Here is a 16,516-nt window from a genome sequence, read left to right as displayed (position 1 = left end):
GCATATATGTTAGCTGCACTCTCTCCTAAAAGGCCGAACACAGACATGGGGAAAGTGGAAAGGAAAAACCCTTTCTAGAGGACAACACACAAGCACTGTGAGAATCACATCAGCATCAGATTTAGGAATAAATCAAAAACAAAGGCAATGAAATGTCTCTGCTTTAATCACTTGGCCACAGAAGCTGCTGATAAGGAAATGCAACAAAACCTAGCGTCCAGGGCCGAGAAAGTCTACTTCAAGTCTAGAAAGACTAGAACTTGTGAGTTCAACATTAAAATAAATCCTCTACAGCTTTATACAGCACTACCGGCAAAACACCTCAGTCAAATATAAGGTTAACATCAGTTGGAAAATAGGTGGTTTCTACTATGTTGCTGCAGCAGTTACTGTGATTTCACTGACCCATCAGCAGAACCACCTTAATTTTAAACCACCTATCCAGCAGCTAAAAAACAAAACAAAACAAAAAAACCCATATAGATAAACTCATGCTTGAAACAAAGACACAGCACGATGAATGCTTTTTAAAAAATGGTGTCCTGCATAAATCATAAGCTTTGTATTGATTGCAAGCAAAGTTAATCAAACTGAAAAAGGTATAATGGGAGCAGAAAACATCTTCCTGGCCTTGAGGGCTCAAGTGAGGTTATTTCCACTGCAAAACACTAATGATCTGTGCATTATGGTCTGTTACAGCAATGCTTTGCTTATTGAACACTTACGTTGTTTGCTGCTTTAAAAAAAACAGAAACAAGAACAACACACTTGGCTATGCACCACAAGAATTAATGCCTGTTTTTCTAAAATGCTATTAATAAGGAAAGCTCTCACAGCTCTAATTGGGATTCAACATAGGCATTCCTCTCTGAGATGCTTCTTTTTCCATACCATTATTCATACTGCTGTTATTACTACTACATCCACCAAAGCGTCACACTGAAGTGTCTTCCAATAGATAACATAACCCTCAAAGCTTTCCATCAAGACTTATACCCTCTTTCATGGCTCAGGTAGAAGCCTGTTCTTTTGAATATTTGGGGCAAAAATAAAGAGCAGATGAACCAGCCAAAATTCACAAGAGGCAGAAAAGGGAGAGGACGCTGAAGCTGGTGGATTTTCTGCATTAACCTCTGCGAGAGGCTGGAGGGGCAAGTGTGCTCAGCAGGGACTCCCATTCAGCTGACAGCCTGAGCAACCATCACTGGAAGGCTCTTTTGAAAATCTTGGCTCTCAGTTTTTAAGGCAGGAGAAAATCAATTAATTTTGAGCTTTTAAAAGAATGCCTTTGCCGTGGTCAACCCTGGCCACACAGCTACAATGCATTTTGCAGAGATGCACTGCCTTTTCTTTCTATTCAGTGCAAAAGCACTTAATCTTGGTTATCAGCTCCCTGAAGGTCAGGTTTATTTCTTTGGATCTATTATGTGCTGTTTGAAATTTTCAGTTCCACCTTTCTGGCTATTATAGCTTCTTTCTCCAACTCCTATTCTTTTCATGGTAACTCCATATGATGACTGCTGATAAAGTTAGGAGGACCAGGATTTTAAATGCCTGACCTTCTTCAAAATCTGATAATGGATACAGTCTCTGAATCATAGGTCATCTCAATTTTGCTAATAAACCATTTATTTCCAGTGGCCTTGAAGGCCTTGAGGCTTTCTGCGCACTACAAAATGTATTCTTCAGGGAACAATAAAAGTAAGAGAGCCATCCTTTGCCATTGCTTAGAACACTACAGGGGATGCTGTGCTTTGGAGAGTGTGCCTGCCTACCACTACTTAAGTGCAATGGCACTTAAGTTCTTTGCTCCCATATACCATTTTCATATGTTTCTGCAAAACTTAAAGATAAAAACATCTAACAGGAACTGAACTCTTTAACTGCAATTTACATGGAGAAAATAAGAAAAATCCAAGCCTCCTTAGACCCTCCACATCTACTGAAGACTATCCAGCCACCTTTACTGTAGTCTGCATCTTCCCATGCCAAGTCTTACATCAGTATCTCCAACGTTATGCTGTTGTGGTAAGACCTGATTACGTTATGTTTGTAAAAGCTGCATCTGTGCCAAAGGACACAATTTGATGGCACAAGTGCCTGCCAGCCTCCTGCAATGGCCTCACTGAAACGGAGTTCTCAAAATGACTTGTTCTTTCAAGAACACAGCCTGAGGTATAATTGCTATTGAAGGTCAACACTTTGGACAAACTATAGAACAAGATGCAGAGGAATTCATATCGAACATGAATACTGCAGTGACTGGGACCTGAGTAGGAGGTGAACAGAGCAATTTTACTTACTGTCAAAGCTTCTGTACTGCGCCGTTAGGATCGTCTGCACAGAGCGGCCGGCCTCTTTCATCATGGCTTCAAATTCACTTCGGCTTTTGTTTGCAAAGTTCTCTTCCATCTCGCTGGTGCAGCAGGTGTAGCCTTGTGGACAGATTCGCAGGTGCTCCCCTACAGTGAGAGAAAGCACAGCTGAGTGGCCAGCTCTGGAAAGGGAAGGATTTCACCCCAGATGACCTCAGCATAAAAACATTCTGACTTCCTGATAACCTGGCCTGCATTATGCATCTACTTGCTAATTGCAGTTATCCTACATTAGTTTAGCAGTTGGTCTGAACGCAGGTAGAGGTTTTCTCATCCTGAACTGTGATGGAAGGAAAAGTGAAGGCAATAAAATCCATGCACTGGGAAGGAAATTAGAAATACAAGTATCTCCCACCCCCTCTGCCTTAGACAGAACCTAGAAGACACGAAAGTCTCTCATGAAATGACACACTAATTGTCCTCATTAGACTTCACACATCTCTTAGGACAGCTGTGTGAAACTACTTTGCCAAAAAACAAAACCCAAAAAACCAGAAGGAATAACCCCTCAAGTCCTGTCCCTATCATGAGAAGGGATTTCTAGAACCAGAGAGATAAGATTAGGGAGAAGTTTTCAAAATACAGAGGTGTGCTGAAAACCGGTGGAACCTGGTTGGCTAATTATCCTCCACACATTTTGAAATTTGCCCATTTACTCTTTTTACAATGAAAAATCTTATCTTCCAGAAAGAAACACAGCCACCCCCCAAAAAGAGTTGCTATGACAGGCACTGGTTAAATATACCCTTTATAAGGGTATAAGGAACTATCTAACTATAAAGAACTATAAAACTATAAGGAAGGACAGGAAAGGTAAAATGACACAGATGTTAAATTGAATATTCTTCAGAATGGAAGTTTCTTCTGACCCTCCTCAATCTCTTCACTCTGGAGAAGCAACCATTTCCACAGGCAGACTCAGCAATATTTTGAAAACAGTTGCAGAAGCTCTTGAGAGTCCTCACAAACAAAGAGAGTCCACCTGAAAACACACCTCACACTTCTCCTTGCCCAGCAACAAGTGTTCATTTGAACAAAATCAAACATCATGGTTATTTCTTTTAAAGAATATAAAAAAACTTTTTACATTACAACTTAAATTGAGATAAACCAATTGCAAAGAACAAAAATTTATTGGGACTGCCAGTGATTTTGCTGGCAGTTTTATAGGACTGCTGTCTTAATGTCATAGCTTAGACAAATACTTAAAATCATGTTCTACCTTATGTGCATCAACAGCTGAACCTGCAGAGTCCCAGAGTTTCCCACTGAAGTCCTGAGTTATTTCCAGCCCAGAGCCCTTAGCAAATGCATACCTCAGGTTAAAGGGTCTTTAAAATTGGGCATGTGCCCTCCCCTTGTCAATGCCACATAATTAGCAGCCCAGAAGTCATTCTGACAGGAGAGCTCTGTACCTAATGCATTTGAGGCAGAAGCCATTCAGCAGCTTGCACTGGCTGGCACTGGGTTCCCTGCTGGCAGACAGCTCTGGAACGACCTGCAAGCAGGTGAGGTGAGATGGCTCAGGAACACTGAGGTTCCAGAGGAATGGGAGCAGGACAGAACCTGCTCTGCCCAGCTGTGGGGGAGAGCAGTCCCCATGAAGCGCCCAGAGCCGCACTGCTGGGCTGCGCCGCCTGCGGGTCTCACGGGCTGCAGGCCCAGTGCCATTGCTGCAGCTCCACACGGGTCGAGCAGCCTCACGTAGGAACCAAGAGAAGAGGCAAACACCAGCAGCGTGTGCTGCTGGGCTCAGCCTTCCTCTCGTGTATTTCCTTCCAGACAGCTGGAATTGTTTTACAAGGTGCAGCTTTGTTTCACGTCACAGCAAATTAAAATCTTCTTGCCCAGCCTCTTCTGCCTGATTTCTGCTTCCACAGTATATCTGAGGAGAATCAACATTTTATTCGCTGTTGTTTTACTGCTGCAAACGTTCTCCCACACTCCCATTACCGTCCCAAGGATGAAACGATCCCTGTCAGTGACCGGCTCTGCCAGGCCTGCTGGCTGGCAGCACCAAGGCTGGAAGGCTCAGCCTCAGCACCAACAACCCCTTAAGGTTTGGCAAGCCAAGGCCAGGCGGTGGGAACGGCCCTCCTGAGAGCCCCTTCTCCTGACCTGCCGCCAGCACATTGCTCCCAGCCTCAGCAATGGCTTCCTGCCCCTCTTCTCCAGGCTGCAGCGAACTCCAGCAGGAGCATGGGGCACCCGGAGCAGAGCCCCGCTCAGAACTGCGCCCACCAAGCCTGGAACCGTGGGGAGCAAACACCGGGCTCCAGAAACAAAGGGAGAAAGCAGGAGGCCAGCAGCCTGGGGCCTCAACCTGGGGCTGCAGCCTGGGCAGAACCATGCCTGTCCTGGAGAAGGAGGCAGGTGCCCAAGGGGATGGGCACTGTGCTGCACCTTAGCTGCCCACCAGCAAGGAGGAGCAGCAAGATTTTGAGGTGTGCTAATTACAGCGTGACATGATTACAGTGCGACATGAGCAGACAAAATCCTCCCTGCTCCCACCCCAGCCTGAAGCGCTGGGTGTGTTTCGGCAGTGGCAGCGGTCCAGCACCGCTCTGCTAACAGAGCAGCACACAACCTGCGGCCAACGGGGAGCAGGGAAAGTGGGGGGAAAGGCAGAAAGGGAAAAGGCAAACTCGTAGCTAAAATTGCTTAATTTTACACAACTTAGGGAATCAAACTGATATATTTTTCCTTTTTTTAATGCTTAAATTCAGAGCAGCCTTAATTCCTTTTGATACAACATTCATATTAGCTTTCTACAGGAGGTATTTATAGGGTACTCAGCACCACAGCATTTTATCTCAGTGGGAAGCTAAGTTCTCCTCATTTGTCTTTGTACGCCTAACTTGGTGCGTACAAAAAAGTCTTACAGCTCTGCTAGAATGCTTCTCTTGCTTCGCTTTTTAACCTGACCCACCCTGGATTCGCTACTATTATTTCAACATTTCTTTAAATTGATTTCAAAATAAACATACTCTAGACTGTATTTTTGTTTTCCCTGTATATCAAAGTTCATTTGTTTGCTAACTCAACATTATGTCATTGCTGACAGTGCACTATAAATACCTCTGGGTTCACTTGGCTGGAGATTATCTGCAGGTATCTATGGAGAGCTGAGATGTTCTACAAGCAGTAAATCTGCAAGACACAGTGCACTCTTCCTCTCTACTGCTGCATCAGAGAAATTTCCTGCTGTCTGCAGCTGACATGCTGCTCACCATTTGCTCCATAGCATGTGCTCCCAGGTTGGGAAAAGCTTTGCAGAAAGCAAAAGAACACAGCAGAAGCCAAACTGGCAGCAAACAGAGGCTGGCAGAAATCTTGAAGATAATTGATATACTCCACATATACTCAGACCAACTTAGTCAGGGCATGAGTGCCTGTAACTTAAAACCCAGACTTCTCTCATGGCTCCAGCCTTCAAATCGTGGCCCACTGCTACACAGCATGGCACAGAGGCACCCAGCTTGCATTGGATGCCACAGCTCATACCAGCTCTGCTCTGCTTTACGTATTCCACATTTAAGATATGGCTGACTAAGTACAAGAAGAAGTACTTTGGGATGCCCAGCTTCTTCCTTGCAGAGCTATCTGTTTGCCCAAACCTTTAGCAACCAAAAATGTGTGGTTTAGTAAATGTCTCATGAATAGTGGGCTGCCAAACCAGGCTGGGATATAACCCATGGACTTCACTGTCTCCTTGAAACAGAGACAGGGCAGAGCATGCATGAAAACAACACCAAATTCCTCACTTACAATGAGCAGCCCTGGAGTGGAGTAGAAAGGAATAGGCAGGAGGCTGAGGACAAGAAAATATCACACTGCCTGGCTACAGGCTTTGATTGTCCTTCAGATACCCTCTCAGCTGGCAGTGTTAGCAGATCGCTTTGGCTATCAAATTCATGACTCTGCCTGAGAGTGCCAACTATCAAATCACTTCACCTCTTGTGCCAGAGCCCCCAGGAAGAGCCCTGCCACACACACCCCTGACTCAGTGGGGCGCAGCCCCAGGCAGGCTGCCCTGCAGGAAGAACAGCAGGCCCGGGGGACTAAAGGCAACACTGAGAGCTCTCAGCTCCCTTTAGCCATGGAAATAGTGCTATTTCTATTGCGCTCACATGATGCAGGAGATTGAATTTATCACAATTTTTGCAGAAGGTTGGGGGTTATTTGGATGTGTTAGAGTATCTAAATGCAAATTATTACGAAAATAAATTCTGGGAGGAATAATTTATTCCTGGCTGCGATAAATCCATCATGAGTCTTCCCTCTTATTTGTAATGCTCATCCCACCCATTCTCCAAACTGCTCCAGAAAACTCCTCTCACACTCCTAGACCCCTACTGCTCCATTCTGGTCCTCAGCACCTGCAGCCCAAAGCCCATTCTCAGAGGCTCCTTGGGGTCAGGTCGCAGACAGCTGGGCTTGCTGAAATCCCACACTGCTAAGAGCCCTCCTGCACACAGCCTGAGGAGGGCAGGGCACAGCCCTGGGGCTGGTGCAGCCAGGGAACACAGGAACACCTGGTAAGCTCCACTTCTCTCCTGCTGGCCTTGCTAGGCACCTAACAAACAGGCAGTGCAATGAAAGCAAATCCCTTCCTTGTGCCTCTCTGCTTCTCCTGCTTCAGGTGCTCCTGTCCTCACCTCTCTTCAAATACATGTGTTTGAAGAAAATACAATCCCCAGAGTGATTTAGAGCAAGCTGGTAAGTCACTGACAGCACAGCCTTTCACACTGGTACCATGAAACCCACTACCATGGTACCTTTGAAACCCAGTCTTGTGACATGTAACTCGCAGAGGAAAACCAGAGGAACCCAGAAACATGTGACGAGGACACAGCCTTGTGGCTGATCCTCCTAGGACAAGTTCCTCTTGCACTTCTCATTCCAGATATTCTGAGAAACATTAACTGCCAAGCTTCTTCCCAACACCTCTGCACCCAAGCACCTCTGTAAAGTGGAAGGGAGTAGCTGCTCTCACAGCAGCTGCCAGCATCAGGCTGAACTGAAACCCACACTGCTCTGTTAAGGGAGCACAACTCAGGATGTCTCCTGCTTTGCAGAGGCTGGTGTCTGCTCGGCGCCGTGCAGTCGTTTCCTTGCTGTGCAATTAGCTGTAGGCAAAATGGGAGATCTATTTTCTGGTTGTGTGCTAAGAGTATTGGTCTGTTTGGCTTCACTTTGTATGTAATGTCAGCGGAGTCATAGCAGGCCCAAATATGAAGTGTTGTATAGCAAGCCTTCCAAATCTGATCAAAAGGCACTGAGCCGTGTTCTGCCCTGCTCTGAGCAATAGCACTGGACAAGGATGAACCACTTTCATAATGCTTTACCATCCAATGGTTGATCACACAGCCTGTGCTACTTGACATGAACTCATGCTTTTGTGCCAGATAAAGAAAACATCAGCGGTAAAAACAGCCTTAAGACAACACAACAGCAAAACATGAATGCATGTTCACACAACCCATCATTCTGGCCAAGATTACACCCAGCAACTGAAAATGCAAGGACAGATAATCCATAAGATTTGCTCATTCCACTCTTTACCTTTCAACTCCTACCAAGATTTAATAAACTATCAAAACACTGTTAACCAAATAAGACAACTCCATCTGGCTGCTGCGGGGAGTTGGCTCCATACCAGGTCAGCACTGCTCCGTAACTGCATTACAATGAAGCTCTGACCCAGTGAAGAGATGCAGGTATTTCTGAGAAATACCACAGCTGGCATCCTCAGAACAAAGGACCCCAGGCAGGCAGATGCCCGCTCTGTCTTGCAGCCGCTCGGTCCAGGAGTGTGGCTTTCAGGGAGAGGTGTGGGTAAGACTGGGTGGGAATTTCCTCCTATCTGCTCTGTTCATGCATTTAAACTCTTCAGACTCCAAGCTGTCAGCTCAGTGTCATGCTCACACACTGAAAGTGTGGTATCAATTTGTTTAATCCCAGACCCCGATGTCAGAAGAATTTATAAGGCAGGCAAACATGGGCAAAAAAAAGTTAATTAACAGAGGAGAAAGAGCCACCTTCATGTCCTGGAAAAATATTAAGTACAGAGTAGATAAGCATGCCTTCAGAAATGACAGTTTGAGAATCCTAATGTCATCAGCGCATGTTTCTGTGGCAAACTGCCCAAAGGAAGGGAACAGAGAAAATGTCACAAACGCTGACAACAAGCTTGATTCTTACTGAAAAGCTCTGCACGAAAGCAGTTTACCCACTCACTGCTCCTTTGGGGCTGGGGAGCATCGCTCTGAATGAACAAACTGCTCCCGGTTTCTCATTCAGGGCCTGGATTGCCCTTCGCCACAGGGGCTTGGCTCTCCCTCCAACTCGCAGCCATGCACACGCAGCACAAATCAGTGCAGGGTGCAGTGATCCAAGCCTGTGTTTAAGGACAAAGTAGGAGAGGCCTTATAATTTGCAGTAGAAAATATCTTTTTTGGTGGTTGGAGAGAGGAATGAAAGAATGTGGCTCTAGGGCCAAATCCCCACGTACCACAAGTGAGGACCTCCGCATGGCTGCACTGACGGAGCACACCGCAACCCGGCGCTCCCTGAGCCTCACCCGGGCTCTGGAGCTGGCAGGAGCAGCCCTGCTGCAGGAGGGAGCTGATCCGCCCCAGAGGCTTCATCAGGGGAGCCACCAAGGGGCTGCAATTAGCACTCTCCAAATAAATCAGTCTTGAAAGAAGCTTTCAGTTCAGATCAGAACAGTTGCAGGGATCAGGGAGGAATGCACAGGGAGCCAACTGTTGCACTCTTTCCCTTTCTCTGAAAAGCAGGAAACCCTTTAAAAGAATCTCAGACAAGGAAAGAATTATCCTGTCTCTTCGCATAACGCTTGTGGGGATGAACTGAAGTTGTTTGTCATAATCCATCATTGACAACCTCTTTCAGAGCAGTCCTGAGCACATCAGCTTCTTGCCAGATGTTCTGCTTTATTTTTTTTTTTCTTCTTGAAACAAAGAGTCTTTTTATCCTCAGTTTGCTGCAAACTAAAATAAGATCAAACTGGAAACCTATTGCTCTTATCAGATGCAGTTTCATTCGTAACAATGTAGATATGTTAGAACATAAGAGGCAAAGCAATTCATTAACCAATGTTTTTCAATTTCCTCCCAGAAAACGTTCTGCTAGCTTTTCTCCCAGTTTGATGCAGGAGGAAGCAGGCCAGGAGAGCAATCTAAAAGGCACTAAACTAAGATTAAAGATGCAGTTCTTTAAGAGGTGATAGCTTTTGGCTTATTCCCGAGTAACCAAAAAAACCCAAACCCAGCAGCAACAGCTTTCAGGCCTTATAATCCAGGACAGGAACTTGAGAAAAGGTTTGGTCCAAAACGTAAGAGTTCTCCAGTCCCACTGCTGAAGGAAAATGGTGACACTGCACTTTGGGATAAGGAGGCAGGAGAGCTTCAGCATAGCTTTAGGGATGTTGCTCAAGAGTAGGGAGTGCTTGTGGCCAGTCCCTGTTATTTCAGTGGAAAGAAGAAAACCTGGATTCCTCTTTCATGCCAGTCAGCATTCAGAGAATGTGTCCCTCTTGCCCCAGCTGAGCTGTGTGAGCAGTAGGTGCTGGTGTGAAGACACTGGTAACAAAATCCCTGGGTTTCAGACCCGTGCTGAGTGCTGAGCTCCTGTGATGCACCCCTGTTTCTTAGCCCTGACACCTCTACGGGACACAGTGATGGGATGCACCTGAAGAGGAGGAGGATGGCACACCTGGGGCAGGCTGCCCAGCACTGCCTCCTTCCCACCACGCTGTGGGCAGCACGCTCTGCCCTGCAGGAAGGCTGCAGCCATGGGCACAGTGCTCCCAGCCCGCACCACTGTCTGCTAAAAGCACAAATCCGCTCGGTGAAAAGGGACAAATTAAAAACCCCAACCACTCTGTCTGCTGGTAGGAATGAAAATGACTTCCTACTGTGCAAAAAAACTTGCCTTTAAATAGTTATTAAACAAATGAAACTATTAGATCTAAACCTAATTTAGCTTCAATGAATTTGCAAAAACAAAATGCCTATGCCCAAAACCTAAAGAAATTAGGTTTAATGACAGTCAATCTTGAATTCCATAAATATGTGTCTTTTTAATTAAAAGGTGCGTGTAACGAATTGTCTGAACCACACAAATTCAGAATCATTCTTTTCAGATCTCTGTGGAAATCTGAGTTTTCCTATGCAGCTGTAGGTTTATGACATAAAAGAGGAGTGCTTATCTTTGCTTTACGTGTTGGTGGGGATGTAGGAAGGCGCAGGGTTGCAGGGGCAGTTCTGGTTGCTGTGGGCTTTTTCATGTTGCAACTCAGCTTTGTCAGGTCAGTTTCCCTCCAGGTATTGCTTTGTGTTCTGAAGGTTCTGACGGGCAGCAAAACGGCAGAGGCCTTTCCTACAATTTAAGCCACTGTGACAGGAAACACGAGCTACAGGGTCATCTCGTGGGAATATGAATTGTAGACTTCTGGTTGTACAAAAATCACACAGTTGATGCAGAACTTAGAAGAATGAGTCTGGAGCCTGCAGAAGCCTCTGGTCACTGTGTGCAAGAGATTTGCAGCAGAAGGAATTCACTATGCTGCCTTCCACCCCTGCGAAGGTGAAGCCTGTGTGCCATCGCTCTTCCTTTTGTGCCTCCATCCGATCCTTCCAGCTGCCAAGACACAGCAGATATCCCCATCTCCTCATCTATCCCCAGGGCTCATGCAGGGCTACTGACAACTGAGGGCTCAGTTTTGGCCCTGCTGCCATGTTGTGAGCATCCCCTGCTACTCCATGTAGTAACACAGGGACCGCGGTGAAACAGGCTCAGCACTGCAGTCCCAACACCCTGCTTGATCTCAACGTGGCTCATCCAAAATTTTACCAGAGAAATTTATTTTGGGCGACTCCTATTTGAAAACTTAATGGAAGTGTAGTTGTTCTCCCCTGAGCGCCAGGAACAGATGACTAAGAAATGTTGCCAGTATCTGTCTTTCAGCAAGATTAGTGCTGGGTTTGTGTGGTATCCTATTTATAACCTTGACAAACAGCTCACCCAATCATTTCATACTTAATCATAGCTGTCTGCCTGGCTCCCTTCAAAGAAACGCTTTTCAAAAAGCATCTGCCAACAACATAGGAACAAAAGGAAGCAGACCACAGTCAAAAAAAAAACCCCACTCCCCAAACCAGCAAACAGCACAGGCTCACAAGCAGTACAGAAACCAGGTCCTGGTAAATCACGAGGCATAATTATAGCTTCATGATTCGTGGTACTGCACAGCTACAGTTAGTCAGCGTTTCCACTGTAAATCCCTATTTTCAGAGAGTTTTGTAGCTCAGCTGCAAGAAATTAGTCCATGATGAAATTTGGCAGTAGAAATTCTAGAGTAAGGATTTTTATTTTCCTTAACCATTTAGAAATCACAGAATCACCAAGATTGGAAAAGACCTCTAAGACCATCCAGTCCAACCATTCACCTATCAGGACTTCACCACTAAACCACATCCCTTAGTACCACATCTACACATTTCTTGAACACCTCCAGGGACAGTGACCCTGGGCAGCCCATTCCAGCACTGACCACTCTTTCAGAGAAGTTTTTTTTTCCTAATATTCAATCAGAACCTCCCCTGCTGCAACTGAAGGCCATTCCCTCTTGTCCTATCACTGTTATGAGGGAGCAGAGGCCAATCCCATCTCACCACAGCCTTCTTTCCTTCTTTCAGGCTGTTGTAGAGAGCAATAAGGTCTCCCCCAAGTCTCCTCTTCTCCAGATTGACCCATCCCAGTTCCCTCAGCCGCTGTTTCCCCCACTTCCAAATCCCCCCTTATTTCTGAGGCTGTAGCAGTAGTCATTAAAAAAAAAAAAAAAAAAAAGAGAAGAACACTTCTTGGTGCTTTTTGGTGGCTGGTTTCTGCGTGTCTTTTTCTCCATGGATAATGAGACCAAAATGTAAATTTAGCTGGGATGTTCAGCTACAAAAGTCTTAAGAGTTTGAAGTTATGACTCCCAGAGTCAGAACTCAATTTTCCACTGGACACATTGGTGTTAGTATCCATGGAGTTGATTGCTATGCATTAAGGTGCCTTTACCCTCAGAGTAAATATGCCTATTTATCTAGTTTATCTAGTTTACACTTGATGGGATAGAGCTGTTAATTTGCATGTCTTTCTGTCTTTCTTTGAAACACCATTTTCCAGGAATTATCAGAGATTGCTTCCTGCTCTTACCTCCAAACCCTGCTCTACCCCTGCTGCTCTCCAAGCATCCAGCTCCCAGCAGGGCTCCCATTGGCAACACACAGGCATGGCTGCGACCACTGCGGAAGAAGTGTGATGAAGGGAAAGGAGCAATATCCTGGTGGGACAATATTAAATAGAGCCTTTCGCAATATTTTCACCTGCACAGAAATCCTGACTGCTGTTTGCACGCCTGGGAATGTCAGAAAAATACGTTTGCTCTTTTCCAAGTAGCTCTGGGCTCTGCCTCCTAAGAATTCAGTATTTGAGGTGGCAGTTAGGAATTAAGAGATAAATGAACTCAGTAAGATTACTCATGTGCCTTCAATCATTTACAGGACTGTCAGCCAGATCTCAGCTTCAGAAGATGGGATTGCAGCTCTTGCTGCAGCCATTACCCTGACACAGCACATCCGCAGAGGAACAGCTGATAGTAGTGCTGCAATGTCTCCACAGAGCATGGTGATGGTTAGGAATATCTCACAGAAACTGTCATCCATTCAGTACTCAGCTAAATGTGTAAGGAGGGGTGAAAGAAAAGCTCTGCAATTTCAGGCATTTATAACCTGAAAGGGACCCATTCTTGACATTTTGGTTCCTGGGTCTTTTTCACCTGAGTGTCATTAGGAAATGGCAGATTCAGTTAGAATGCAGACTGTACCATTTTCTTTTCTTTATCCCTCCTCCTCAGAACGCCAGCTTTCGATATTCTGCAGCTACCTTGAAAGACTTTAATAACAGTCAGTAGAAGATACCACTTTTAAAACATGAAATTAATTCTCTGACACTGTATACCCAAGTAGGTACATTATTCCCATTTGGGAAAATCTGTGTATCTTCTGCATCAGGTCCCAGGAACTTAAGGAGCTCTAAATCCAGGATCCCAGCAAAAGCCAGAAGCAATCCTAATCCCATGCTGTCTGAGCTCCCTGATATGCACTCTTCTTGTATGACCACATTCTTGTGCATCACGCCACAGTACCATCACCAATAAACCTGAAAGCAGGTTTATCAAGTCCACGCATTCAGTTAAACCAATGGGAAATGTTTTTGGCATTCTTAAAGATGCAGTACACCATCTCCACACATTCACCAGTCTGGCCTCTACTGCAATTCATGAGTGTAATTCAAAGGCACCTTCTCTTTTTGCAAGATCTCAGAAGTGTAATCCCAGTCCAACCAGTAAATGACAATACAGCTACCCTGCAGTCAGTATGTTTCTCAGAGCTACCCTGCAGAATTCCTTCTCTGGGCTTGTCCCAGAGCTACAAAACCAAATGTCTGCAGAGAAGCAAAGGCTCTGAGAGCAGCAGGCTGTCCTCTGCAGAGCACTCCTGCTTGTGTGCAGGTTGCCTGCCTCCCAGCAGCAAACTCTATGGCCTTTACTGACTGGAGAGCAAATCAGGCAGGATTTGCTTCTCTGAGCACCCACGTAAGTAAACACTAGCAATCCTCTTGGTTTGCTGTCAGTAAGCAAGTCATATTCCAGCCTTCAGGCTTCCCCAGAGTGCCGCTAAGGGACTGCTCCTCTCCTACCACACGTGGTCACACAGCTTGAATGCCAGTCAAGGTGAGCTGCAGCAAACCTGGGAGGGAGAAAATCCATGTGGAAATCTCATGGAAACAGATGCTGTCACTGGGGATGCTGGGCAAACAGCTCTAAATATTCTCTGCCGAGCAGCTCTGCATTTGCTGAGATACGTGGTCTCAGAGGACTCTCATCCTCCATTTCCCAAGATGTTATGACTTGTCCATCTCCTGGCTAGAGTGCCAGGCACAGGCAGACCATAAGGGACACTTCTACACCTGGGCTGGGAATGCAGACAGCAGATCCAGTGGATGCTGACACTCATCCAGCATTAGAAATAAGGGGTGCAATAAGATCTGCACCTTTAATTGCATCCTCATTGCTTGTGACAGCTGAAAAAGCCTTCATTAATTCACACACTATTCACACATTACTTCACACACTATTTTTGATCCAGCACAAACCCCAGTCATCAGCAGAACACAAACCTCTCATTCCCGTTTGTGATGTGCATCACCTGGGCAGTGGGTGCCCCCAGCTGGGGAGTACCCTTCCCCTCCAGAGCTGTGCCTCCCTGCCCCAGTGCTGGTACATGAACGTTTGTGAGCTCCTCAGCTCTGTAAGCCCATGCCTGGGACTTCCTAAAGCCCTCTCAGTGTGTGTTACTGTTGCCTGCCTTGTGGGGACATGGGGCAGACATCCCCACTTCCAGCATAAGCTCCCACCAACAACCAGCTGCTCCTCTGTTTCCTCAGCTCTGCAGCTGCCCCAGCAAGATGTTACTCAGGGTGCACAAACCACACAACCCACACAGTTAGCTGCCTTCCACTAGCTGAGACTCAGAGCTCCTGACTTCCAAGGCAGCACCTGACATGGGGAACAACTGGGAATGAATCAGATCAACTTACAGATAAGCTGCTATTAAAAACCCCGTGCCTTTTCAATGTGATGTAAAGCACTTGCTACAACTTCAGGCTGTTGCCCACCTGAAACCTGAAGCTCCTCCCATTTAAGTTGATGGCACAACTCCTCAAAGGTGGAGGGACTGGGCCCCCAGTGCTTCTTAACTCTTTTGTGACCCACTGGCGTGTTCAACAGCAGGTTAGCCAAAGGGGAAAGAGCCTTCATGTCCATCAACTGTTTTCTGAACAGCAGAGAGAGTTTTCAAAAACAAAGGGAGAGCCTTTTGCTCTATGGTTTTAATCACAGCTGTTGCACAGCAATTTGCCCTCATGCCTGGAGTGTGAGCAAAGTGCCACGTTTCAGAAGTGAAGTGTACTGCAAGTGAGATGCCCTATGAACACTGCTGGCCAAGCCCAACATTTCTTCCAAGATGGACTTGGCATTCCCTGTGTCAAACAGCTAACTTGTTCCTAGCTACAGCCCCTGTAATATAAGAAACTGGGAAAGATGAGTTTCTGCCACAAGTCCTGGATGTATTTTGATTTCATATTTTTGCCTGCCAAAAGACAGGGCTTTCTAGATGGATTTTAGATTATTTTCTCAGCCCGAAACATGATAGTTCAATAAAGTGATGCAAGACTCACAAGAACAAGTTATCATATACCTCCTCAGGCAGTTCAAAGCTACCAAGATTTCACGTGAAAGCAAAAATAGCAAAAAAAAAACAAAACCAAAAACAAAAACAAAAACGAAACAACAGCTTCAGGGCAGGAAAATAATCTCAAAGCCTTATCACTCCCTGACACTCAGTTTTCAATGTGTCTCTTTTCCACAAAGCAAACCAAAGACTAAGTCCGAAGATCGCCTGTCTGTCTGATCCCTGTGCTGTCAGCCCTGGCTCCCTATCCGTACCCGTCAGATTAGTCATTTCCCTAGCACCCTCTAAACAAGCCCTCATGCTGCCCATGGCAGTGGGTCCAGTTCCTTTCAAGCAGGAATTCTCTCCCTGCTCTGCTGTGTGGGGCTGAGAATGGATGCCAGCAGGGAGGATTTGCTTAAGCAAGGCTTTAATGCCTAGCAATCCCGTGGTTCAGACCATGCAGGAGGGCACCCCAAAGATCAGAGTCCCTTCAGGCTTTGCCACAAGAAACCAGCCCTTAGCTTACTTCTGGGACATTTCTGTATTATAGCACCTGCAGCACTCAGTCAGCCTTGCTTCTTTCTTCTTCTTTCTTTCCTTCCCTTGCACCTCTTCCTCCACTTTTACCCATTCCAACTTCTCTGCCATCAACTGTCCTTTTTCCTCATCTCATAAATACACAGCATGCCAAGGGCACTGGTAACTTCTATTACCTGAATGCAACACTGAGGTCATCTGCCTACTTGGAAGAAGTAAAATCCATCAGCTGCACTGCTATGAATTCATTGTCTCTGTGAGGCAGAATGGGCACTCCTGCAGTGCCTCCTGTTAAAA

At 45.9% G+C, this 16,516-nt stretch overlaps 1 protein-coding gene across 1 annotated transcript in view; it reads right to left on the bottom strand.

The window, feature by feature from the left end:
* The window catches only part of GPC1 (glypican 1), a 162,908-nt gene that overhangs the window by 79,501 nt on the left and 66,891 nt on the right, over window positions 1–16,516 (bottom strand). Inside the window, exon 2 of the mRNA XM_031605023.2 lies at window positions 2,304–2,462. Coding sequence (XP_031460883.1) covers window positions 2,304–2,462 — 159 coding nt within the window. The remainder of the gene's footprint in view (window positions 1–2,303; window positions 2,463–16,516) is intronic.

Source organism: Phasianus colchicus, chromosome 10, assembly GCF_987193195.1.
Source record: "Phasianus colchicus chromosome 10, bPhaCol1.hap1.1, whole genome shotgun sequence".
NCBI lineage: Eukaryota > Metazoa > Chordata > Aves > Galliformes > Phasianidae > Phasianus > Phasianus colchicus.
The sequence above is the reverse complement of the archived record's forward strand: the minus strand, read 5'-3'. Positions and strand labels throughout refer to the sequence as shown.